We start from the raw sequence: 27426 nt of genomic DNA on the forward strand, positions 1-27426 counted from the left end.
CTCAGATTCTTCACATACAGAACAAACAAATGCTTACTTTGCTGTGCCCTGTGTAAGCAGGAGTGTTTTTACTCTGTAGGATTGTCTTTAAGAGGAACAAATACATTATGTGTGATCTCCCTCACAAGTGAGGCAGGTGGGTAAGGATTATATTTAGAAGGGACCATGTGCTTACAAACATACACAGTATATATATGCAACATGGCTCCCTGTCATGTTTGGCACTGAAAAACAAACTACTGTACCAGAGGAAGCTGGCACAGCAGTAGAAAATTCCCTGTGAAAAGACTTTTGCAGGGGTTAGGTGGACAGGTATGAATGGAAAGTCTCATTAAAGACAATGATTCATGCTATTCAGGGAGGTAGATGGGCTTGATTAGATTACAAGGCAAACTGCTTTCCTCCAGAGCCTTCCATATCACCTTTGTGTCACTTAAGGGCAGTAGGGGGACTGACTAGGTGACCATGAAGACAAAGCCAAGCACCAAAAGACACCAAACAGAACTTCACAAGTTTTACCCAATAATCATTCTCATTGCATGTGAAACAAAAAAGAGAAAAAAGACTTAGCCTAGTGACCCCTCTTTTCTCATGTATATTATTACAATAGCTGCAAAAGGACATGATCGTTACACATTTCCATGATCAAGTTAGATTTTTTTTGATATACATACTCAACTCAGTCTCTGTAAGTTTACTAAATATTGTTCATATTCTCTTTTGAGTGTTCCATAATGACATCCCCAACTAAGAAGCAAGCTCTCTGGACCTTTGTAGCAGTTCTTCCTGTGCTTAAGATTCGAAGTCTATGATTATCATAGGCTGATTGGATTTCTAAAGAGTAACAAGAGAAAAAAGTGACGTCAATAACTCCTTTTTCACGTTATCAAACTTCCTTAGACATGTTGAGAAAGTCCACTGGGTCTGAGGAAGTCATGGGTTGGATATTTTGGTCGGTAAGACAAATTTCACTTCAAGAAAGTAGAGAGCGGGTCCAATATAGATCCAAACTGTAAAAAAACAAAAGAAAACAAAACAAAAAAGTCCATTGCTGCTCAGTTGAAAGAGTTCTGGTTCTGCTTCACACTCTTATGTATCAACCATGAGAAGAGAAGATTGGCCGGCTGATGTTGCTGTTGGTCGTCATGGCTGCCAGTTCCCACCTGCAGGGAACAACAGGCAAATCACTGTTGAATCACTTAATCACTACCATAATGTAAACCGTGCTTTACTATGATTTTTTCATTGTCATTTTTTATCACAGCATTGATATTAAAATGTATCAGTCACCGATCCATCCTTTTTATTTGATGTTTAAAAAAAATAGAACAAAATGAATAAAAAAAAAATTAATTAAATAAAATGAATTAAATGTTAAAAGAATACGCTTCAAGTTGTGTTACTTTTATTGTCATTGTTTTTCACCTCCTTTTATTGATTGAATGGCTGGTGGTGTGGACAAGGATGAGGAAAAGCCATAGTGTAATATGAGAATGTGGAGCAGGACCAACTACAGGGTTTGGTCTAGTGCTGACCTGATGACAGGTCAGAGGTTGAGCTCCAGATTGTTATCACTGGTTCTGGTTTCACACTCACTCCCTCTCAATTGCTTTGTTCGTTATTTTGTTGTACGCATGTGTGTTTAAGGGGAGAGATTGGCATTGGAGCTGAAGATGCCAGTGAGGGGCACTGGGAGTTACCCAGAATCATGTGACCCCAAAGAAAACCCTTTAAGGGCTAGAAACATAACTCCAATCACAGAGGAAAGAGAGGCATGTGCAAGGTGTCAATGGAGGTGTAAGATAAATTAAAGGCTGAGGGAATAAATTGCACAGGGTCGACGTTTACAAAAAACAAACAATTTTGATATGACGTCTCAAACACACACAATCAAACTCTATTAAGTTGCTTTATGGTGCATCTATACTTAAATTATAGTACTTTTTTTTTGATGGATCTCCTGAGCAGTATAATATAGTTACGTTCTTGTAATTATCCTGACTATACACCATTTACTTTATGATTCTCAAGTAAACAGTTAAAAGTGCACGATTTTCACTGCTGCATTTTGCAATTACATATTTTAGAATTATTTTTGTTCCGATATTAACAAATATGGAAACTATAATTGCATTTTGTCAACATCAACAAAAATACATCATTAAAGATTATGATTACATCACAAAATACAGTGTCCTCTAAGGTAATATCACAGGAATTCTGCACACAAACATAGAGATTTTTTTAAGCACAGTAGTCCTGACATTATGGTTAAGATTCACCATCAATCTTAACGGTAATGTTGCAAAAAACTGTCATCATCCCTTGTACTGATATACAATACAATTGGGTCTGAGTCTAAACCTAACTCGTTCAAGTACTCTGTAATTCAAAGTATGTGTCTTCATGATACCATCTTTCTTCATGCCATTTACAATGTCTATTTTTGATCTACAAAAAGCAGACTAATTTTTCATCTCCTCAATGCAGCAGTGTCTGAGAAAATGAATACACAGACAATGAAAACTACATGCTGACAATACCATTTTTTTCCTTGATTCAGAGGTACTAATTGCATTGAAATTGTCGAGGCAGTGACTTTTAAACAAAGTAAGACCAATGCTGGAGTAAACATTGTGTGTTAGGATAATGAGGATGGAGGATAATGACTCATAATTTTTGCTCTTTGGAAAACAGCATCATTATTCAGAAAAAAGCGAAATACAACAACGTGAACATGAACATGTCAATTCTATGACCAAATACTGCTAATGTTTCAGGGATGAATGCTTGTCTGACCTGATATCATGCGGCAGTCCCGACTGCTCCAGACTGTTTTGAATTACAACTATTTTGCATAATGTCTTCAAATTAGGGTCTGAAAAGAGAAAGAGGAATGAGTCATTGACTGATTACAGGAAATAGTCACACCCAGGCTGAAAATATCCCCATCAGCTGTGAGAATTTAAAATGGAGCTGAGCAGATCAGGTCTATCAAACTGTAGATAGAAAGGTGTTAATAGTGTCCTCAATGCAGTGAATAATCAGAAATATAGCAGAAAAAAAATGAAAAAATAAATAAATAAAAAAGCAAGAATACATGATGCATGATTTGGCTCCTAGTTTACAAGCATTTTAGTAAAAAATAAAATCATGTGACCTCAGACTAAATGCAAATTTTAACACCCAAACAATGGCCATATGTGTTTCCCATCATATGTTGAGTGGAAAATTGTACGAAGGTGTGTGGAAAGGGACATGGGGGCACAAACCACAAGGGATGCCACTTGGTACGGCCAGTTCAGTAAAATTTCTGAGTCCTTGTGCTAGGCCGCCAACACAAACACTCGCCATGACCCAACAGCTATACAGGCTGCCCCGATGCAGGCAGGATATGGCTATATTTGGTAGTAAATGAAACGGAAGTGCCCTGCGTGATAAGGAAAAACCAGGCACAAGGCCAAGCACATATTGGCAAAGCTGAGAAAAGATGCTGTGTTAAAAGGAAGGAATCGTTACTATAAAATGAATGACAATTATCACAAATCTAAACTTAAAATAATTCAAAGACTAGAAATTTTAAGTAGACCCAAAGAGTAATCCCTTTAGCACCAAAACAATATTTTAGGAAATAGAATATCCCATAGCAATCAATTGGCTAATATTTGTTAAATGTAATGGACAAATGTGTCCATATAGTGGATTAGCAATCAAATGTTTTTCGAATTAATTAAGATTTAAGCCACACTGAAATACTTTCGTATGAGAGTAAATCACAATCTGGCAAACAAGTAAGACTTAACATCAGAAAGAACAGTGTTGTCTGAGATATAAATGTCAAATGAAAGATTGCAGACATAACTTTTTGGGTGAAATGTAAATCATATTGTTGTTAAAATCCAACATTGAATGAAAATGAGCAAATCATCAACATCATGAGAATGTTGATGGAGATTTGGGGAAAATATCAACTCAACTTGAATTTTATAAACACCTCAGCTAAATTTTCAAATAGTTGCATTTCAATGTCTCAACTGTTATTTGTCCAAACTTAAATCACTAAGTCATGTTAACACCCAGCTGTCTAGCTGAGAACGTCTGTTTAATGAAGGGACCTGATATCGTGCAAGTTGCTTATTACTCTGTATAGTTTTCATATTGCCAAACATTCACACAGATAAGAGGTTTTCAGAGAATGTCTGATATATGAAGTTTAAAGAAGCTGATAGAATTATTGTCCGCTTCTATTTTAAGGGGAAAAAACAACTTGGATATGATAGGGATACTCACTGAAATCTAAGATGTACAGGTCTGAATGATCCATGAGATTAAATTCATCACCCATTCCTTGCTCTGGACAGGGGCTGCAAAGGGGGAAAAAGGCCCAAGTGTTTAAGATCAAAATTATCAGAATACATTTTACTGGCACATAAGAGTGAGACAGCAACTCAAAATTTTCTTCCATTACAAACATGGCTGAGCCATTTCCACATCTATAAAAGCATAGCTACTTTGCTTGACATTATATTCTGAGAAATAAATAAGTTGTCAACTACATAAAGTCTCTATTTTATCATTCAGTCTTTCCATTTCCTATAGAAAGACTGGGTTTTATAATCAGGAAGGCATACATTAATGTCAAAAAGATTAGTGGTGATCCCAGTGTTCTGCTCTTCTTATCATGAGCTGGCATGATTTAAACCCACAGGAAGTACACAAGTGTTGTGAGACAGCAGAGTGAACCACTGAGATAGTCTACCAGACCGAAACTGCTGCACATCTGTTTCCTGCTAGAGTCAAACGTACAATCCAATGGCCCACCTGGCACAGCACAGCTGAAATGTAAACTCAATTGGCATCGATTTTGCTGCTCCTTCACTAATTAACAATAACAATTAATATACGTTATTATATCATTATACAGATTTACTAGATGAGTGTCCACTAAGTTGGGTTAGAATCGAAGACAGTTTCATACAAACAGGTTAAGAAACAATTATTCCAAGTTTTATTTCCCTTTTTATCTCCTTTTAGAGCAATTTTTCAATATTGCCTCAAACTATCCTCCTGTTGAGGACTCAGTCTTTATTCCCCTTTCCCAATTTTCTTTTCCATCGTGTCACCCTTTCGCTGCATGTTCAGGATGTTGTAAGGGGTTTACGTTGCTAATCTTCCCTAAACAAACATGCGTGTGGCTTAAAGCAGCCAGGAGAGGTATGGAGCACGAGCGCAGTCGTCCCAGGGGTCCAGCTGGGGAAGTCATTACTCTCAACCCCCCAAGAGGTGATCAATGGAGACTTATAGTAAGAGATTCCATCATTACAATCTCAAACTCCCAGGTACTATCATCAACGGATCATCCACTTCACACCTGGACCTTCACCTATTGCTGACAGTGCCATAACGTAACCATAGTAACCATAAAAGGCAACTTAAACAAAAAATGAATTCAAAGCAGTTTCCAGACAACTTCAAGAAAGGAGGTGTCTTTGCACCTAATTAGCTCCTGTGTTGAAAAGGGTAACAGACAAAAAAAAATTAAGAATACTATTAATCTCATAAAAAACTTTTTGGGTTTCTGGAAGTTCTAAAAAGTGGATGAAGCTTAGTGCGATGGAAACATAACAAAAAAATAAATATTTTGAATAACCCTTCATTGACAGAAAGTGTAACAACTCAATACTTATTAATTTTTATTCATGACACTGGCGTCAACTAATGAAGAGATCATGAACAAATATTACAGAAAAGGCTTTGACAGATACAAAATGCTGGTTTTAATCACATATGGGAGGTTCAGAAGGCAGAGTCAATGTGTTCACTTGTGTGGATAATTCCGTTGTCTGGAGCTGAAGCAGGTGATATCCTGGTTGTGTAACATGTAGAAAATATGTTGTGAAGATTTTCATTTATGACAGCCAAACATCATAAGTGTCCACTCCAGAGTTGTGAATTAACATCATAAATTAATAAGCTGACATTTTGTTAGGATTTGTAATTCATTTGGATGCCAGTGGCACCGAAGCAGCAGTCCATTTTGATTGATCCAATTTTGATGCTTGAGAAAAATGTAATGGTCCTGACACACAAACATAGGAGTAAGCCAGACAAATGAGAGCTTTCAGTCTGCTATCACCTGCAACTTTTGCAATACATGCCACAACTATCAGTACTTACAGTCAAACCCTCAATTAAATTGCATGCTATGTGTGAGAATGAGTTGATATACAGACAAAATGAAAAGTAGCATTACAACCCAATGAGTGGACACCACTAATGTAGCTGTCAAATACACATACTGTGTGAGTGTGCTGACTGCAGATGCTGATGTGTGAAAAGCGTAGAGATAAGAGGATACTTTAACAGGAGCAACAAGCCAAACAGCAGTTACATCCTCGGACAAGGTTTTCTCGCATGCTCTTGGATAATGTCAGCATGGGTGTGAAATTCAGCAGAACATTAGGGAACCCACCACAAAAAAGAAGAAATTTAAAAGGATCATAGAAAGAAGGGAAGGAACATGTGTGGGAGGGGGTGGTCATAAGAGATGTCTGATAAACTTGTAGTGGTTGGAAGCGGGAAAGTCACAGTGTTTGACTTTATGTGGCGTCCTGGTGTTTGATGGTTCACTTTGTTACTCGATCAGCAAAGTATCCCTATGTGTGAAAGTGTTCTTCCCCCCCAACAGCAGCAGTGGTTCCCAGTCTAAATGAGTCCTGAGTACTGCTGCTCCCCCACTAAAAAAACACTGCTTGCTATTTCAAACAACACTCAATGAGGGTGTCTAATCACCCAATTGCCAGCCCTTTATAGCGATGCACTAGCTGCTACACCTCATTATCTTTCTTCAAAACAGTAGAAGAAAGGGTTGAACTACTGTCCTAAAAGTGATGAATACTACAGGGGCAAGGAGTAATCCAGCTTTAGTGTCCAGCATTTTAAAAGCTATACATTTCTACGAGTAGTTTCACATCCAACAAAAACTCATGTTTTAAAACTGAAACATCACAGCTGGACCTTTTGTTGCCATGTTGTCAATGTCTTCATTAGCCATATCCTCATTCTTGGAGTGATATGATCAGTATCCTTTTTCCTTTCACCACATCCTTTTGAACTCTGGTTCTCAAAACCACCTAGCTCACAGGAACTCATCATGTGCTACAACTTCCTGCAGAGCATCTTATCAAGGCGGCCAGACATGAGGCCGATGATTTTGGTACTACTGACATAGATTTCAGAAAACAACCAAAAACAAACCACAACCTTTGTTTTCTTTATCAGTTGGCAACTCATTAAGAACTCCATGATATGATTCAAAGTAGTACTTTAATTGAACTAGTCTGGTGATCTTGACCACAACAGTTTAAAAGGCCTGTCACTTTTTCCTCTCATACTTTTAACGACATGCATGAGAGTACATTAACTGCAAGTGAATGTTATTCAGGAATTGTAGGATATTCCCCGGTAGATAAACAAAAAAAGCTAAGAAATAAATCTACTGCAATACTTGGCCCCTGAGAGTCTACCAAATTCTATGTAAAGGTTTAACAAGAAAACTTGACTATCACTGATTGATAGATTCCTGTCATTTTTCCTGCCTTAATCTCAGCTGTCTCACCTAGTCTTACCAAGATATCCTTGCCCCCTCCTGGGTGGTGGCTGGACATTGGCTTAAGACCTGTAGCTGTCCAGACCTAAGCCCCATGCCGAGGTTGAGACACCAATTACAGCTGGCTCCCAGAGAAAGATGCCTGGCTTCAGATTAGACAGAGAAGATGCCAGTCACTAATGATGTATGCATCTCAAATTGCATTCCCTGTGGTCAATGCATAGTTGGACTTGGTGGTATTGAAGAGTAATGTTGACCCTTCATATCTCACTAGAATGCAATGGAGGTTCCAAATTTGGAATCCTTTATCAGGATACCTTCAGTACAAACTGGGCAAAAATAAAAATAAGGAGGGAGAAATCAAATAGGCAACTGAGGCCCTGATCACAGTAGATAAATATACAGCCAGAGGTTGAATACCCTAATGCTGAGAGAATTGTCCTCTTCAGCTGCAGCTTGTAAGTTACACTAAGGTCAGCCACTTAAAGAGGACACTTCTCAAAGAAAACATAGAGGCGTGTACAGAAACTATAGGTTGTATTTATCATGAATGTTTGGTAAGAATAGACTAGAACAGAATAGAATAGAAAGTGCCTTTCATTGTCTCACAGTGGGGAAATTTGGTTATGGTTTATCCTTCTATTATCTTTGTTGACTTTTTCCAATTGTAAACTCCTTCTTCTCAAATGCATTGCCAACATTTCTTTGCCTCATATCTGCTCAAAAAAGTTGTTGTCCGTTTCACAACACATCAGAATGATTTAAAGCCTTTGGTTGTGATTACTGTAATAAATCAAAAATTGAACAACTGATAGTTAGGCATGTCAATGAACACAGAGGACATTACATACTGTCGACTAACAGGCTGTTTATTTGAGCTGCTGTGCAACACTCAGCACTATGACACCGTAATGTATACAGGCAGTTAGTGGGTTAAAGAGGGTTAAGATGCAGATGAAATGCTATCACAGCCATGTCTTTGAAGAGTAAATCACAGTGTTGCTGTGCCGCCCAAAGGTCTGACAACGCACGTGTGAGATGCCCCGTGTCTTCTTGGGGTCACCTTCACTGTTTGACAGGTTTTATCTCCGGCATAAGACACACATGCAGATGGACAATTAATTAAGACAACTTCTGCAGCCTAACCCTTGACACTGAAGGGCAAATGACAACATGCGTATGGTAAAAGAAAATATATGGTGTGTTGATAAGCAGGTTTCCATTGTGCCAAGTGTCTTTACAAGAGATGTCAACATATTTAACACTCTGATATAGTGCACAAGTCAACAAAGAGCCACAAACTACATAAGAATGCTCATGGACTTCCTTCACTTGACTGTTTACCTTTACAATTTTCACACACTTTATTTGCAATTTTTGATTTGTGTATTTTTTAATTTCACACAACAGCTGAGAGACTGGTAATTAGTCCTACTGGCAGTGTTTAGGTTTCTGCAAAGTTTACATTTTTACCGTTCCTTTCACTTTCAGTTATTTATTCTTACGTATTCATTTTATATCACATCTCTACTACTACACTACTCACTTCAGAAAATCAAAGTAAGAATTGGATTCTGCACAGAAACATGTTTCCTTACTGTGTGTAGAACAATAAACACTTTGAAATCTTAAGACTATTTTCTGAAATTGAAATGAATTAGACAGGAAAGCAGGGTCTTCCAAGTGATAATTAGCACAAAAAAGTCCAAAGTTATGTTTACTCTGAAATTCGAAGTGTGTCAGGTTCAGTATTGATAACCTATATTTTAACCAGCTGGACTATTGTAACAACAGCACTCTTTGACATTGATAGGGTAGAAAATGGCGTTATATACGATATTGTGGCACCAGTCTTTTGACCTCACTGCTTAACCTTATTGGATACTGCAGTGAGTCTCGGGTTCAACAATTGGCTTTATTAGAATCATTAGTGAAATTCCACACATACTAAATATTACGGTAAGATTGTGGTGGATTAAAGAAGAGGTTTTAGGCTGGGATGTTTTGGCTACCAGTGAGATTACCTTCTTAGTGGTCTCACTATTGCTCTATCCATTGTAACTACACACTAACCACGCCACCATACTTTACATACACACACACACACACACACACACACACACACACACACACACACACACACACACACACACACACACACACACACACACACACACACACACACACACACACACACACACACACACACACACACACACAATATTTAAATCACCATTATCTTAATCAAAGGAGAACAGGATATGAAAGAGAGAGGAATTATATTTAAGCGCTAACCCCAATGTACACCTAAGCCATGAATTTGATGGCCAAAGTAGTTTTTGGTAGTTTCATTCAGAGCATTTTGTTACATAAAATGTAGAATACAATCTTGGGCTGCCCCCTCTCTTTTTGACCAAATGTCTTACCGTGGATATGTCAAGTCAAGTAATTTAAGTACTTGATGGCAGCTATGCACTGAAAACTAGACTAGTAAAGGTAGTAAAGGTGAAGTTGGAAGTTAGTGAAGTTGGAAGGGCATTTAAGAAGAGGAAGAAGAGTGGAAAGGTAGTTGGTCCTGAATACATATCTGTAGAAGTATGGAAGTGTCTAGGAGGGGTGGCGGTAGAGGTTCGACTTGATCATTCAAGAACGATCTTATACAGTGAGATACCACATTACAAATGGAGACATTTACTTCTACCAATTTTTAAGAACATGGGGGTCTTTCAGAGTTGTGATTACTACGCCATTTGACAAATTTATGTAAAAATAGGAGTATAAGATAGACTGAAGGCATAGGTAAGCATTTGTGAACAATAGTATGGTATAAGGACAAGAACGAGTACTACAGGTATAGTATTTCTTTAGAAAATGTTGATACAGAAGTATAGAGGTCAGAGGGAGCCTTTTTAGATCTAGAAAAAAATGACAGGGTCCCAAGGGGAATTGTTGTATGGTAAGAGGAAATCTGGAGTGACAGAAGGTGTTAGAGTGGTGCAAGATGCAGGACAATTCAAGATTTTTATTGTCATGTATGTTGTAAAAATGTGGTGATTCAGAAAATGCAATGAAATTCTTACTTTGTACACCCCTTTCACACCAATAGCACTAACTGACAATAACACGAGACAATGCAACAACACTCACCAGTTTGGGAGACAGCTTGCATAGGCGTACCAACAAGAGTACAGGTAGTAAGCAAATTATTGCACTGTAGTAATTTAAGTAACAATTAAATACAACCTAGGAAGGAAATACTATTTTAATTAAGGAGGGAGAGAAATGTATGTGATATGTATGAGAGCTGTCAGACAGCGGTGAGGTGCATCATAGGCATGACAGAGGAGTTCAAGATACATATGGCACTGCATCAGAGATCAGCTCTAAGCGGCCTTCTGCTTAGCTATGATTATTAACAGGGTCACAGATGAATTTAAACAGTAATCGCCATGAACTATGATGCTTGTAGAAGACACTTTGATTTGTAGTGAGACCAGGTAACTAATGGAGGAAAATCAAGAGAGGGTGAGGTATGCCCTGGAAAGGAGAGGAATGTTGGTTAGTTGCAATGACAGAATACATGTGTGTGAATGAGAGGGACCAAATTGGAGCCAGGAAGCAGCAAGGCTTAGAGATAATGATTTTTAAGTATTTATGGTCAACTGTACAGAACAATGGAGAGTGTGAAAAAGAGGTGAAGCGTGTGCAAGCAGGTTGAAATAGGTGGAGAAAAGTGTCATAGGTAATGGATGATAAAAGAGTATCAGCAAGAATGAAAGGTATACAAGAGTGTGGTGAGACCACCCATGCTGGATGGTTTAGAGACAGTAGCACTGAGGAAAAGGCAGGAGGCAAAGCTGAAAATGTTGCGAATCTCTTGGAGTGACAAAGATGGATACGATCAGGAGCGAGTCCATCACAGGGACAGCACCAGTTGGATTTTTGAAGATAAAGTCAGAGACCAGACAGGTAATTTGGACTTGTACAGAGGGAAAGAGATAGTGAATAAACCCGTAGGAGGATGTTTAAACCCAAAAAGAAGAGCAGAAGGTGATTTAGGTATGTAGTGAAAGGACAAGGAGTTAACTGGTGTAAGAGAAAACAATGCATAGGATAGGGTTAGATCACATGCGTCAAAGTTTTTCAGCAATTACCGCTGATCATTTTGAATAACCTCTGCGCCTCAACAAATCACCTCCCGGAGGAGAGACTGATGGTGACAGGTTGTTTTTTTTTTTTTTTTTGCTGTAAAATTGTCCACTCGCAACATAATTTTATGTGGCCCGCGAAAACGTCTTAAAAGGTCAGATTGTCTTAAAATAAATAAGTTAACAACATTTCCCACAATTCATGCCGATCGTATTATACTCCAAGTGAAAGCATCCCGCCATTAGATCGCAGTGTATCCACATCAATGCCATTTTCAACAAGTGGAATTAAGAAGTACAAATGATCCTTAAATGTTATGGAAGAGAAAAGCTGATCGCAGATGGAAGGCTGTTTCAAGAAAGATGGGAAGGCGGATACAAGTTTGTGCTTCAAGGAGAGAAAGCAGTATGCCGTTTGTGTTGTGAGGCAGCGTTGCTTGTCAAAAGACGAAAGCTAAAGTTAGCCTTCCAGAAAAACGACAAATTGTCTAAGAATTAAAAGCCAAACTACAATGGCAGCAGAATGTGTTCACCAAAGCCACATCCAAAAATACTGCAGCAGTGAAAGCTAGCTTTGGAACAGAGCAAAAAGTAAGCATTATTTTTTTATATCTATGCAAATGCATATGTGACATTTTGGATTTGAATGAGTTATTCAACATTAAGGAGTAGTTACATTTATTTTACATTACATTTTGTTACATTTGTAACATACTGTTACTGTTCCATGTGGCCCTTTGAGGGCAACCATTATGCTGATGTGGCCATTGTTGAAAATAAGTTTGACACCCCTGGGTTGGATGGAGGCAAATGAATTGCAGTGGTGATCCCTGATGGAGACACGCAAATTCTGTTCAATTTGAAGCCCTGAAGACCTCATATCTTGTGGATCTGTCAATGCAAGAAAATTTGTTGTATGGACTTTGACACTTTAAGTCTTGCTCAACATCTTGCCATGAAGTATTTATTTGGCTGCTTCTTAGTCTATATTGAGGAGCTCCAAACTAACTATTTCTGTTCTTTTTTTGTTTCATTTAATTTGCATGACTAATATGCATCGATTGCATAATTTTGATTGTCAAATGGATATTATACATATACCCTTTCTTTGGTTCAAATTAGATGACTGTGTGGTATGTTCATGACACTATGTTTCATATTTCAAGTTAGTCCGTCAACTGAAATATCTTTAAATACATATTTATTTGAGGTAGGTGGTTTCTCTGTTCATTCCAATACATTTATTATTCCATTGGTCAATGATGAACAAAGTTTTTTTATGCTTTTCTTAGAACTTCAATTTTTCTCCTAACACTTTCAAATCATTTATTTGGATTAGATTGATAACAGTTGGGTTATAATTTTCTGGTTCTTTTTAACCACATTGACGACATCAAAGAGATTCAGTCATTGTCAACTTGGCATTCTCATACTGAAACTGACTGTGAGTGTTCCCTGAAAGGAAGAGGCAAATAAGGCCCCATTTGAAGAACATTCATTATTAGCAGTCTACTGAGAGGTGATCAAGAGACAGAAAAAACACAAAAAATGAAATTTCTATATAAAAAAACAGCAGAGGTTTAAAGATAGGGTTTTAATCTGTCATTTTAATTGTCTTTGGGTAACCATAAATACCTTTCATGATTAAAAAATAAAGCCCAAATGTGATTATAGTATGAATATACATATTCATTCAAAGGAAGTCCAACAACAGTGCCAGGATCACTCTCACAGAATCCAAGCTCTTGGTTTCCAGCATGGCAATTTTTCATGTCCTTTTTTATAGCCTGTCCCACAGAGGATGCACTGTACACTACATTAAAATACTTCCCAATTTTGCCCAATATCGTTCATGAAAGCAATTTCACATAGAATTGTGAAGAACGCCAATAATGACAGCATTAGCTCAGCTGAAGAGCTCAACCAGGGACAACAATTCATTTTTAGTTACAGGTTGAGAAAAATAGTTTTAACATTTTGCAAAGTACTATGTCCACTGATCGATCGTGAGTGTGTGTGTGTGTGTGTGTGTGTGTGTGTGTGTGTGCGTGTGTGTGTGTGTAGGTGAAGGTCAGTGCAGGTGGAGTTAGTCATGCATGGGTCGTCCTTCGTGGGGCAGTGAGCAGGTCTCAGTAAATGAGTGTAACAGAGGTGCTGAGGGCGTATCAAATTGCCCTCTGTGAGAAAGAATGCTCCCAGAGGTCATAAATCAGAGATGGGGCAGAATTTCGCGCCCCTCTGAAGCTCAGCAGGCCTGTTTACACTGACGAACGTGCCACTCAAGAGACTGCCACTAATGGTCAGGCTGTCACCCTCACATTGCTTATTTACTCAAAAAGAAGTGTTTACTCTTAGCATATACTAAAACAACAGATAATTGTTCCCGAAAGACATCCTTCAGTCAACTCAATTTCTTATAAATGAAAAACGCAGTTGGATTGCATATATAGATTCTCAGTTCACTTGTCAAAATTGGGTTTTTCCACAAAACTGCATTCATATTTATTATTAGTAATATTGCAAAGTCACTGTTTATGCATGTTTATTTTTATACACATAACAGTGTTACGAACGAGTCTAAAGTAAAAAGAAAGACAGCAGGACTTCACACTTATTGGTTTTCACTTGCGTGATCGATTCCTGCATAAATTCCTGTACAGGGGATAGATATCAACAGAGGTGATCTGTTTTAGATCATTTTGAAAGGACATTCTGGCTAAGGAAAACAAAGATGTAAACCATAAATTTGAACCCAATTTCCTTGGCAGACCTACCAGAATGAGGAGCCCCACAAAAAAACACAAGCAATGTGTCCAGCAAATAATTCATGGTGGCCCGTGCAAGCATTCGTCACTTGCATTGGGACAGATACCAATAACATCTTAGCCTCAATACTAGTGTTGTTAGGTCATGTAGGACAAAACACACAGTCATGTCTGGTTCTCAAAATAGCATTCAAATGAAATGAAGTGTATACAACTCTAAACAATTGATGATAAAAGAATTTAAAGCAGAGGAAGCAGACAGTTATTAAGAGGCCAATGAGTGTTAGTGCGTCTTAGTCAGTGTGTGCATGTGCTTATGGGAGTTCTTGTGTGTAAGAAGCTTAAGTGTGCTGAAGTAAATAACAAACAATGTTAGTAAAGAGAACCTGTGTGGTCAACTTACATGGAACCTTGAAACTCCATCCTCTATTGTTTAAGATAAAATGAAATAGCATCTTGTCTAAGGCTCACAGCATAAATGAAACTTGCTCAACAAGAAATACACAGCTTGGCAGAAAAATTCAGTTGTGTCTGATTACTTGACAGCAAAGCCCACATCTCCATCATTCCTCTGATTATTAAAACGCTCAAATTCCAAGTCCCTGTCCTATCTGCTCACAACAGGAAATCATGACTCCTAAAATCCTTCCTGGACTAATCCCAGTGAGAAACTAAGCAAAGCTGAACTGTCTTTAAAACATTTTGTTTTAAAAAGTTAGTTAAGTTTAAAAAACAAACATTTATGTAATTTTCTCTCCCTTGAAGATCTTTGAGAAATGGCTGTTTCAATTTTTCCAATTTGACTTCCTACCACTTCTGATTGTCCTTAGTAATTCTGGTTTTAATCAATTTCCTTTTGTGGCTACAAATGTTTGGAAAAACATGGAGCACTCAATACTATCGTATTTAAATCATTAATCGAAAATTTAACAAAAGCAAACTGTATCTACTTGGTACAAATATTGCAGCTGAAAAACTAAATCCATGCAATGTAGTGCTTTAAATTCACAGGAGAGAAGGCAAAAGAGAATCCCCCCAAATATCCTGTTTGACACTCAGACATAGTGCTTAATACCAAAGACTGAAAACATGTTTGCATTTGAAAATATAATGCTACTGTTTAAACTGTGAAAATAAGCAAGATACAATTCATAAAAAGGGGCCAAGTCCAAAGGGACAAAAATTGCATCTGGAACATTTACAACACTCATATACACTGTCTTTACAGCATTATGAGAAAGAAAAGTAATATCATCCAAATACAAGGTGCATTAAACCTCCAACATTTTTTGGAATTGTTAAGTAAACTTTAGCTTTCGGAAGGTATTCATCACACTGACTGTCAGACAGTTTTGGCTGTTCACTGACCAACATATTTTGGTATTTATTTATTTACTCATTTATTTTATTACTAGCTATATCCTGAAGTTATAATGTTGGTTATCTGTGGATGGTGTAATTGGCAAAAGCATAAATTGATTGAAGTCAATATCCTAAAAATAATTCTTACTGATAAAAAGTACAGTAACCAAATTCATAAGGCCATTGATGTGAAACAGACCTTTAGTTTGTTTTGCTTTTTCTGCATAGATGGGCAATGTTTTTTTTTATTAAAAATGAAAATATACTAAGATAACAAAACATCTGCTCATTTGACATCTCTAGAACTTCAAATCTGTAGACGTACTGGGCTTGAAGGGACTCTTATCCACAGCTTTCCCATCTCTACTATCTGGTGATCCCAGTGGGGTTGGGCTGATAAAACTTCTTTGCTGATAACAGTAGCCCAAGTCTCAGACTAATCTTGACCAGTCTAATGCCATTAGATACCTCATTACACCACCAGTTACTTGCCTATCACAAGCCCAGTGGCACCTTACGAAGGACTGACCCCTGACAACCAGTACTGTCTTACAGCCAGTCTGAGAATAAACCCAGACTGCAGTCTACAGTTCAGATACCAGACCCTCAATTAGGAATATTATTCTGAGCCAGAGATTGTTCTGCTGTTCCTTCTGCGGCTTTATTATTTAAGAATAGAACTGCCACCCCAACAACCGCTTGTGGAAAAATAATTATTTTCACAACAAAGTGAGCTGCATTGCCTGAATTACTATTGTTTTCATCCAGAGAAAGAGAATAATCATTATGTAATGCTTTGGAAATAAAAAAAGCAGACCTTTTGCAAGGAATACAAAAATCAAATATAAAACTAGTGAAACTATGAGATGATCTACACCAGGCTAAACAGTACTGCTGTCCTTGATCAGCAGACTTCTTATCATGGGTACTCCTCAGGAAATTTTTAGGCAGACCAGAACAAAATTTAGATACGACATTGATCAACCTTCAAATGCAACACATTCATAGTATACTTCATCAAAAATAAATAAATAATTATGTAATATTTTGGAAATAAATAAATAATTTGCAAATATGAATGAATACGAATGAATACGAACACTTCAAGTGTGCAATAAGTACACTTGAATTTGCAGCCAGTCATTTTGATCGGTCTTTCATATGGAATATTATGTACACACGAACAGAGACATAAATAAGTATAAAGCTAGGAAATGGGGGGCGTTGCTGGCATTGTTGAGCACTGATTTTTGTCAATGCAAACTTGACACATAGCTGATGCTTCATGACAAGAAGGACCCAGTTTGAAGCTATGGTAAAAGGAATAGATGGCAGGGTCTGAGTATGAAAGCACTCAGCTTTTTTGACCAACCAGTTGTCCGAGTGAGTCAGTCATTTTAGTTCAGTTGCTACTTGTTCCACCAGTGAAACTTATATGTGTCAATGTATTTATTTAAAAAAAAAAAAATTACATGCTGTGGTGACAAACCCCTTTTTTCTCTCCTCTAAGAAAAGACTTGTGAGAGAACTGTGTAATGATCATTTTTGCAGTTTTTGTCTCCAGAAAATGTTCCTGAAAATATAACACTAAAGTTATTACCTGTATTGTCTATGCTGTTAAGCTGTCTTTTGTGCACTTGTTTGCTTTTAAAAATTGCGATTAATCAGCATGATATAAATAGTGGAATATTCAGTGGAAACATTTTTTATTCAACAGTGTTTATATGTATTAGCTGAATACATGCTCTTCTATACTGGCATTAATAAAATAGTATGTGTCTGCATTTAAATATGTAAATTAACATGAAAATGTGTGTTTTTAAGCTACTTTGACACTTTTTTTAATGAGGATTTGGGTTAATAGGAAATTTGCAAGAAGATGGGAGTAATTGAGTGAGTCATTTATCTGCAAATGTAAACAAAGTTTACCAAAAAATAGAAATGTATTTTTGTTGTATCATTGTTTATATATGTATACATATATACATATACATATATATATGTATACACACACACACACACACACACACACATATATATATATATATATATATATATATATACACATACATATATATATATATACATACATATATATATATGCTTTTAATAAAAACCCCAAAAATAATTTGGATGGATAGGAATAAGAGTTTCACCATTATAATAATAGCAAGAGACCCTTGCAAAAATTACAGGCTCCACTGATCAAGCGCACCCATTATTGTAGGGGAAAAAAACACTTTTCAAATAATATTCTGTGGTGACTCACCTAGTTCCTCCAAACAGGATTATTCGATCTCCAACCATGCAACAGCATTGCCGTCTACGTGGACATGGACCTTTACCTCTTGGTTCAATTTTCTTCCAAGAAAAGGCTTCTGCAGGTTATAGGTACACAAGAAAAGTATAAATGTGATGAATGCAGCTAAGCAGGCAGATAACTGAACTAATGAGTTCATATATAATGATGAGCTTCCCCTTCCTCAAAATTATTCTCAGCATAACATCACATTACAAATATTTCTTTAAATAGACCTGTAGTGTTTCAACTTTTTGTTTATTTTGTTGTGCTTTACTTTAGCAGCTATACAACTGGCCAAAATCCTCAAGGACTACATGAGAAATATGGTATGTGACCTAAATTATGGTCCTGATAAATATTAGCAATGGTACCAAAGCAATTCTCCTCAGCTTCTCTGCTGACATGCAATGTGAGTGACGAAAATGAAGCTCTCTATCCATCTAAGGACAAACTGTAGCATCATGCACTCACAGCTGACAGCGTCATTAAATCTCTATAGTAACAAGCCATTTAGAATTTGCTGGATATTTTCTACAATTGATGAGGTGCTGCCATCTAATGGATGACAAAACATAGGTTTGATGGATAGGATAGTAAAATATACTGTTGATGGCAAAGTGGTAAAACGGACTTCAAACTTTTGTCATGTGCTGTGTTCGTACATATATTTTTTCTTGAAGCTTAAGCAACAGATTCATGGTACTTGAGCATGGACTAAGTTCATTTAGTAAAAATATTGTTTCACTTTTAATTACATTTTATTCTAAAACCGAAAATTATTTTACTAGGAAAGCGCTTCCGCAAATTTAAGAACCATTCTGGCACCATTTTATAAGAAATAATCCTTTAATCTGTGTTCTTTTGGTAGATAAGACTCTTCTCTTCATCTGCCTTTTGGTATAATGAAGAGTGAGTACTAATAATAATTGATCCATCCTTTCTTAATCCCTTGTGGGGAAATTCATTCTCTACAATTAACCCATCATGGATGAACCATGAGCAGTAGGCTGCCGTCCATCAGCGCTGGGGTTCAGTGTTTTGCTCAACCACACTTCGAAAACACTAGGAGGAGCTGGGAATCGAACCAGGAATGTTTGGTTCCAAAGACAATTGCTCTACCTCCTGCACCACGCCTATCATCAATTCAGCAAATATGATCACTTTTTTATCAGTCTCCACAGCGCAAAGAGGAGTTAAGGAGGTCAGCATTACTGCTTCTGCTTCTTTTTTTGTAAAAAGAGGCAAATAGTTGCCACTGCAGATAAGCGTAGAACAAAATGTACCTAATTTTCAGAAAAACATACAAAAAGGGGCAAAACTTTAACATTTTCCACATGAACAACACACTTAGAAAATCACCTGGGCTGAACTTCCAGAGATCATTGAAGTGAAGATCCAGAAGGGCATTGTATCCTCCAAATATGTATAGCTCTCCATTGTAAGAAACTATATTAAGAAGAAAAGAAAATGTCAGTGTTCTAGTATAAAACTCAATGATATAAACAGAAAGTCATTATTGTATTTAGAAAGTTTTGAGAAAATATATCATAAATATACACTTACTGATAAATAAATATAAACACATTTATATATTGCACTGTCGAAACTACTAGTGTTTGTCTGTAAGAGTTCCAATGAGAGGAATCATGTCATAAAATTATGTGATGACTTTAACATCTACATCCAGGCAACAGTGATATCTCGAGAACTTTTGGTCAGCTACATGAAGATGTTGTGATATACTGGATATATACTGGATCAATGATGCTTCAGTTAATCCTGCCAAAATATGCTATAGGCAGCTGTCTTCATAACTCTTGTACTGATAGTCTGACACCTTGGCTAAATCTCAGGTTAAGGAAGTACACTAGTTTCACTAAATAGCACAAAACTGACAGCAGGTTTGTACGGTAAATATCATATAGCGAACTTCATTAAGTAACATAAATTTAGATAAATCATCTTTATCTCAACCTAGAGACAATTAATGTTATCAATATTTGAAACAAAGTGAGGACTAGAAAACTTCCTTTTATTAAAATGCTAATAGCAATACAATTAGGCTTCAGATCCCCTTTGACAAGCATTAATAATAAAGAAGAATTTGTCAGTTCCTTATTATTTGTGTGAGACACATCCAGTTAACTTATGAGAACTGAATATAACATTTGAGTTTCTACACATAAGCAAAAATCCCACATTGAGATCCAACACCTACTAACGGTATATCACTATTTTTCCCCTATCATCCAGTCATGCAAAGAGCTATCATTTCTCAGTCATAGTACCAACAAAAAGTACACTGCTTTTAAATTGTAAAACTGTTCCACACTGAATGTGTCTTGCTTGCTTTTCTTACAGGCTGAATGGCTTCTCCGTCCATCCGGCAATGGCTGTGTTGAAGGGGTGCTTAGCCAGCAGTTTGTTTCTGTGTCAAACACTTTGATCTTGTTGCAGTAGATTTCATTGTCAGAGTGAAAGGGTCCAAAGCGGTCTGATCGCCCACCAAATACAAACATCTTTGTCCCAATAATGGTTGCTGAGTGGAAGTCCCTCCAGCGTGCTGGAGTTCCCTGTGAAGAGAAATATCAGTGCAGCCTTCTTGCATGAGCTTGAACCCTTAACCACTGTGAAATTAACCTTCAAACTTACAATTTCCATTTTAATAATGGGGCTCAGGCATTAGCTTCATTTTTGAAGACTACCCTCTGGTGAACAGTGTCATCTAGTGGTTGCAAGTGCAGACTACAAAGGTAAGCAAAATATACGTGGCACTCTTAAGTGTTTGAAAATTATATAGAATTAATTGTAATTTTTTTCAAAGTTCAAATAGTTACAATCTGAAAAATGTGTTTAACCTCTTCTACTATTATTAGTTATCTTTAATTATTTAGTTTTCTTTATACCTTCATTTTCAAAATATCATGTTTCCGTAGAATTTTAAGTAAAACAAGGTTTTTCACACGGTTATATGAATGCAGCAAATGAGAAAAAAAAACGTTTAAAGTAATGTATTACATATACAGTAGATATAAACCTGTGCGTGTGTAAAGAAAAAAAAAATTAATATATGTTAGTCTGAAAATAAAAAAACATGTAAGTCTTAAAGCAGCGTGTATCTATAACTGAGTGTGTCCGTCATGTTAGGATTGTTGCCAATCTCTTGACAATTTGGCAGAAAAGCTTGAAAATTCCTGGACCAATCACCAGTAACTATAAATGTAGAACATGATTCATTATGAAAAGTGAAACTATATGTTTTACATAATTTAAAAGCAACAAAAGAGAATATAGAAAGGGGTATCTCCCAGGGAAAATAATCCTTTATTGAATTTTTATTTTTGGCAACCAACTAGAGTTGCAACACTGTAATCAACCCACCTGACCAAAGGGTGCTTGTATAACAGATTCCAGTCTAGCAATTACCAGGCAATAGAGGCTGTTTTTTGTTCATTTGTTCTGTTCAATCCCATTAATGGGACATTGGTGCCTCCAAATACAAAGGTAGTGACAGAATTTAACCAAATACAGTATAGACAAGGGGAAATTTATACTCACTCTGGCATTGATTAAGGACCAAACCATGGTAGTGGTGTCTAGCTTGTGGATGTCATTGGAGAAGCAGTCAGCCTAGAAAGCAGCCGAGGAAATTAATTGAATGTTTTAGTGTCTGCCAGACCACGGCCCAACCTGAAGAATGATGAACACTCACCAGCTGCTCATATCCTCCAAATATATACATTGCTTTCCCAAGAACACAGGCTGAGTGGCCATCTCTTGCCCCCGGAACTGTCCCCGAAATTTTGGGTGTGAACCATCTGTGGGTATCTATGAAGCAGAAATACTGAGTACTTTAACATCAAAAAAGTCCTTCACAGAGATATCCTGGGTCAATTACTGAGGACTGGTAATAGGCTGGGAAAAATACTTATGAAACCACCTAAATAATTAACCAGTTCAAAATCAGAATTTTTCTTAACTACTGAGTATCCTCTCCTTAAAAACTATGGGGTTTGATACAGAGTAATGTTCTGCTATAGAATGTGGGGGAAAATTATGTGAATGTGAGGCATTAGGTGATTAGTCTGAGATCAGAAGCAGGGATTGATAAAAATAAATGGTATTGCTATGCTTGACTAGGACTGCCTTCAAATGAAAAGACATTTTCTTTTTTCTCACTGTGAGGTAAGGCACAGAAAATAGGGATTAAGTGGCAAAAGAGAGATATAACATCCAAAGTTGCGAAAGGTTTCTAGGCAAATCTAGATAAACAGGTAGCTTTAAAACTGGATTTAGCCAAGTACATAAACTGTATCATAAACTGCTGATAAACCTGAGAGCCTGTCTGACTGCTGAGATTCTGCAATTCATTGCTTTTCCAACAGAGATTGTGATAGTTCTTAAATCTGGTTTCGAAGAATTCAGTGAACAAAAAGGGTATGAGTTTTCTTCTACATCTATTTTCTATTTTGCCTTAGGACAGAGACAGCTGTTCTCCTAATTGGTTATGTTTTGCAAGGTCAGTAGCACCTGGGATCATAGTTGTACTCAAACTCAATCTCACTCCACTATGTTTACTTTGTTTGTGTATATGTTTGCATGTGCTTTGCTAAATGCATACTGAATATTACCCCATTGCCCACTCTCTGGGAAGCTGCTGCAATTATTACAGAGACTATATATTTAGTGCCGTATTTGTATATTGCTTGCTGTTCTACTTGATACAACTGGAGGACCTCTGCAGGCAATGAGTCAATCACAGCATTTGGGAGACCAGACTGAAGAGTCAGAAGTGTTGTTGTAGGTTCCAAATTGAAACTAAGAACCTTTCAGAAATAGCTTTAGTGTTGAAGTTATGTAGGTGGATTCTATTTTTTACCAATTAAAACCTTGATGATCAGTTTCAATGTTTTGATTAAGTAGTCTGTAATTGTCTGTTATCTACGAGTAAGATAGTCTAAATATCTAGTAAATTTACATTTAATTGGAGTATTAAAAAGGTTAAAGTGTTGAAAAAGTTGTGTAGAACCACTATGGTTAGCTTTTCAGTCCATTTTACAGACCCACCAACTAAGTTAAAATTACTGGTTAGAAGCAGGTCTACTTACTGACATCGAAGGCATAAAGCACATTGCAAGCTCCCTCCGTGTCATTGCGTCCACCCCAGAGGTAGATAATATCATCCAGCAGTACAGCTGTGTGGCCGTAACGCATATATGGCACTTCACGGGCACGTTCATGCCCCCCAGTTCTCACTGGAGGCAATTTCATCCAGCGCAGAGACACTAAGACAAAACAGTTGAGACATTAATATTTGAGTGCTTGTGGTATAATTAATATTATTTATCTAAAATTATATATATGTATATATAGACACACACACACATATATATATATATGTGTGTGTGTATGTGAAATAAATATGTATAAAGATTATATTGGTACCATGTTCAATTTGATCAGCAGTAACGTTGAATCAAACCATGCCAAGATCTATCCATCCATCCATTATCTACTGCTATTCCTACTTAGGGTCACGGGGGATGCTAGAGCCTATCCCAGCTGCTATCGGGCAAAAGGTGGGATATACCCTGGACTAATCTCAAGTCATTTGCAGTGCCACATATAGAGACAGACAATCATTCACACTGTCATCCACATATCTATGCAATTTTCCCAATTTTTCCTTATTAACCTGCTGCATGTTTTTGGACTTTTGGAGGAAATTGGAGAACCCGGAGGAAGACCATGCAGACATAGAGAGAATATGCAAACTCCATACAGAAAGGTCCCCTGTAGTGCTGTGACGCAGAAATGCTTCATTTGTGGATCAAAAGATTTTATGAAAATGGCAAACAGGGGAAAAAAAAAGAGTCCTTGAAAGACAGCACGGTGCTTCAGAGAATAGTATGGCTGCTCTAAACTAGACATCAAAAAGGAGTACAAGGTAAATGGCATGATAAAATACTGCAGCAATAGCTAGGGGAATCTCATTTCCATTTGAATAAGACAAAGAAGTCATTATCAAGATTTGTGTCCACTAACCTTTTCAGGTTAAAGCTACGGACACAGGCTTCCTGCTACCTCAGGAAGTTGTAAAACCCTTAAGAAGGTGGTTGATCAGGCCAGGAAGCAATTACATAAAATGGATTAAAAGAAAAGGCGGCGGTTTTACCAAACAAAAAGTGGGATATCATCCAGTAACAGAAAACATCCATATTTTTTAAATAAACATATAGCAGTATAGAGACAATGAACAGTGATCATCACAAATAATGTGTGATGGGATTAGTCAAATTGCCAGCTGTATTGAATAGTTTTGAAGGAGGTTAAACAGATCATTGTACAATTGTACACTGTACCTGTATATAGTATTGTATAACAAGGAAAAACATACACCATTGGTGTGATTTACTAAGTTGTTTTTCAAATCAGGTTCAACTTCTGAAGAATAAATGTAATAACTTTTTCCATACCATATACATTGAATGGGATCCTTGAATATTTGTTTCATCTCTTACCCGTGTTGAAAACATGTACATCAATCTGGCGGAGTGTCTCATAGTCCTCCCCTGAACAGTAGCCGCCAAAGGAGTAGACCTTGTGTCCCACCGCAACTGCAGCATGGTTGACTCTCCGCGGCCCTCCTTCAAGGTGCACTGACCAGCGCAACATTCCACGCGCAAGCACCTCTGCGACTGTGAGTCCTTAGACCATCACTTTCTTGCTTTCTTGGACCCCATCAAGCAAACATCCACCCATAGAAACTATGATCGCAAAAACAAGGGTGACAGATTGCAAAATGTTTCTGAGAGTTGTATGGTGAAATAGAAGAAACAGTCACAGAGGGCAACTGTTTTTCAGGACCAAGTTGCACAGCTCGTCCACTGCTGACAGGCTCAAAACCCCTGGTATTATCTATGCTGGAGGAGAATTTTAAGAGGTGAATAGAGCCACACCTCCTAGATTTACTTGTCTTGTTTTTTGTTGCCTCTTATCAGTGTGCCTTGCCACTGCACAGTATAAACAACATTCACTCTGAACCATAAAAAGTAATGTCTACCCCTTCAGGCCAATACCATATCCATTAATATAATTTTGGTTACCACTTCAGCATCATTCCCTTATGATTTCATATTAGTCGACACAAGTTCTATGAAGTGTGTTTCCTATCTATTGCAAAGTTAGCAACTGTGAAACTACCATTAAGTACTCTTGGCAGTATACTCCTCTGGATGACTGTATAGGAATGAAAACAAAAAATACATGATGTAACTGAGGTTCTGTAAATAAATACTTCAGTAAAATTCTGTTAAAACTTAAATATCAGATTGTATGATGACAATTCTTCAAAGGGCAGGTTCCAATTTGAAGAAAAAAAAAAACACAGCTCATGGAAGTTACAAAATCAATACTTCAATAGTCAGCTATAATTGCTATAGAGAAACTTGTTGATAAACCAACAGTAGCCTGTTCATGCAATACCTTGAGGCCCAAGTTACAGTCTCAGTGACTCACTTTTTCACTGACCTTCAACCTTTGTCTGCTTTTATAAATAGGAGGCCATTTAATATAGACATTTCTATTTGAAGCAAAGCTATCCCTGAGGAGTTAATCGAAGCAACTAGGAAAGTGAGGGTGGACTTTTTAGAATCACGATTATGATTTCCCTGCCTGTCACTGTTTTTGCAGGTCGAATAAGTTTCAAGGCAAACAACATAGAGGCAACGTAACAATGTAAAGCCAATACTGGCTTCATCTTTGAAACATCATCTAATTTTGCCATTCGTTTTCTTTGCTCCAATCTGAAAAGAAACGATATCTGCCAACTAACAAAGGAGATAGTACTTTTAGCATCTTAAACAGTATGTGGCAATAGCATCGACCATGAGCCACGTTTTGTGTAGCGTCATTAGCCTTAGCTAAAGAGAAGTGGAGATTTGTGTTTCATACAGCTAATCAAGACGAAGTGACATTACGCTATAACGCCTCATATTCTGGCTAGCCCTAATTGACTACCGTTCAAGAATAACGAAATGGCGAGCTTGTGTTGGAAAGCGACTGCCCATCAGAGTTCTCCGACAACATAAACTCTGAAAGCAACCGTTTATACAATCTGGCAAAATTGCAGTAAATGAAGTATCCATCGGTTCAATAGACACTTGTCAAGAAGCAGGAGCAGTTGCTAACTTAGCTTGACTGATGCTACCTAACTTAGCATTAGCTATTAGCTATCATTAACTAAATAAAGCGATAAGAATGTTAAAATAATAACGATTATACCTCATCTAAATACAGTCCATTATTGATTGCCCAATAGATGATATGTCAAAGAAAGGGGCAGAAATTAGCTACCTTGGAGTCGAATCGGTGGCTGTTGATGTTTAGACAGTAGCAACTTCCTCGTGACGTACAGGGAGGAAAATACGCGCCCCCTGTCGACTGTTCCATTCAGAAGGAACCTTGGCTTTTCCTATTGTGAAATTGAAAATACAATTTCACTGATGGTGTGTGTGTGTGTGTGTGTGTGTGTGTGTGTGTGTGTGTGTGTGTGTGTGTGTGTGTGCGTGCGTGCGTTCTCTGCAATACCATCTCACTGCCAATATCTTCACTTCAGTTAACAGAAATGAATATCTGTCTCTCTTTCTTCCTTCTCTTTTCTTTCACACTCTTTCCATCTCACACTCTTACTCTGACACACACAAACACACAAACGTAGTGTTTTTGTGCACATTGATGCCAAGATCCCAGTATTGAAGACCCAACATAGAAGTCGATTGATGACTGGGACATACAGACGCTCATCCTCACTTTATAACAAACTCACAGCAGTAGATGGCACACTTGCTTACATTTCTAAGTGGTCATATGAGAAGCAGACTATCAATGCCTCCACAAAATGAATGATCTATGCCCTAGTGTTGTTGACTGACAGTGTTGATGCTGGATCATGAACTGAGGCCAACTTTGATTGACAGAATACTGTCAGAGGCTGCTTCAGAGAAGAAACACTGGATGTGTCAGCACATGAATAGGAATCAGTGACTTCATGATGTTGGATAAATACGCCCGAAACAAGGTTAAATCCAGTGGATCAACAGTAAAGCAAATAGGTGAAGTGCCTTCTTTTCAGGTAGCAAAACTGATTGTGTAATCACTTTATTTAGGCTGATTTGCTCTTCATTCAGAGGTTTTCCAAATTGTTCCAAATGATCGAAAAGCAAAAGTTGTGAACACAGC

The 27426-nt window shown here is 37.3% G+C and overlaps 1 protein-coding gene across 2 annotated transcripts; it reads right to left on the reverse strand.

Moving 5' to 3' along the window:
- Window positions 1-293: 293 nt before the first annotated feature.
- On the reverse strand, window positions 294-26630 carry klhdc3 (kelch domain containing 3). 2 transcript variants are annotated; one of them, XM_086166398.1, is made up of 11 exons: window positions 26542-26630; window positions 24708-24953; window positions 23295-23471; window positions 21899-22014; window positions 21745-21816; window positions 20546-20759; window positions 19546-19632; window positions 18154-18262; window positions 4291-4364; window positions 2800-2878; window positions 294-1163 (listed from the first exon to the last, which is right to left on the reverse strand). In XM_086166398.1, the coding sequence occupies exons 2-11, from the start codon at window positions 24859-24861 to the stop codon at window positions 1097-1099; spliced, it is 1149 nt and encodes a 382-aa protein (XP_086022524.1). In that variant the 5' UTR covers window positions 24862-24953; window positions 26542-26630; the 3' UTR covers window positions 294-1096. The 2 variants fall into 2 exon arrangements, with proteins under 2 accessions (XP_086022524.1, XP_086022533.1); XM_086166407.1 differs by lacking the exon at window positions 26542-26630 and adding an exon at window positions 24232-24289 and having other exon boundaries at window positions 24708-24808.
- Window positions 26631-27426: the final 796 nt, after the last annotated feature.

The sequence above is a fragment of the Fistularia commersonii genome, chromosome 2 (genome assembly GCF_037954325.1).
Source record: "Fistularia commersonii isolate RoL2024-O1a breed Wild chromosome 2, RoL_Fcom_v1.0, whole genome shotgun sequence".
Taxonomy (NCBI): domain Eukaryota; kingdom Metazoa; phylum Chordata; class Actinopteri; order Syngnathiformes; family Fistulariidae; genus Fistularia; species Fistularia commersonii.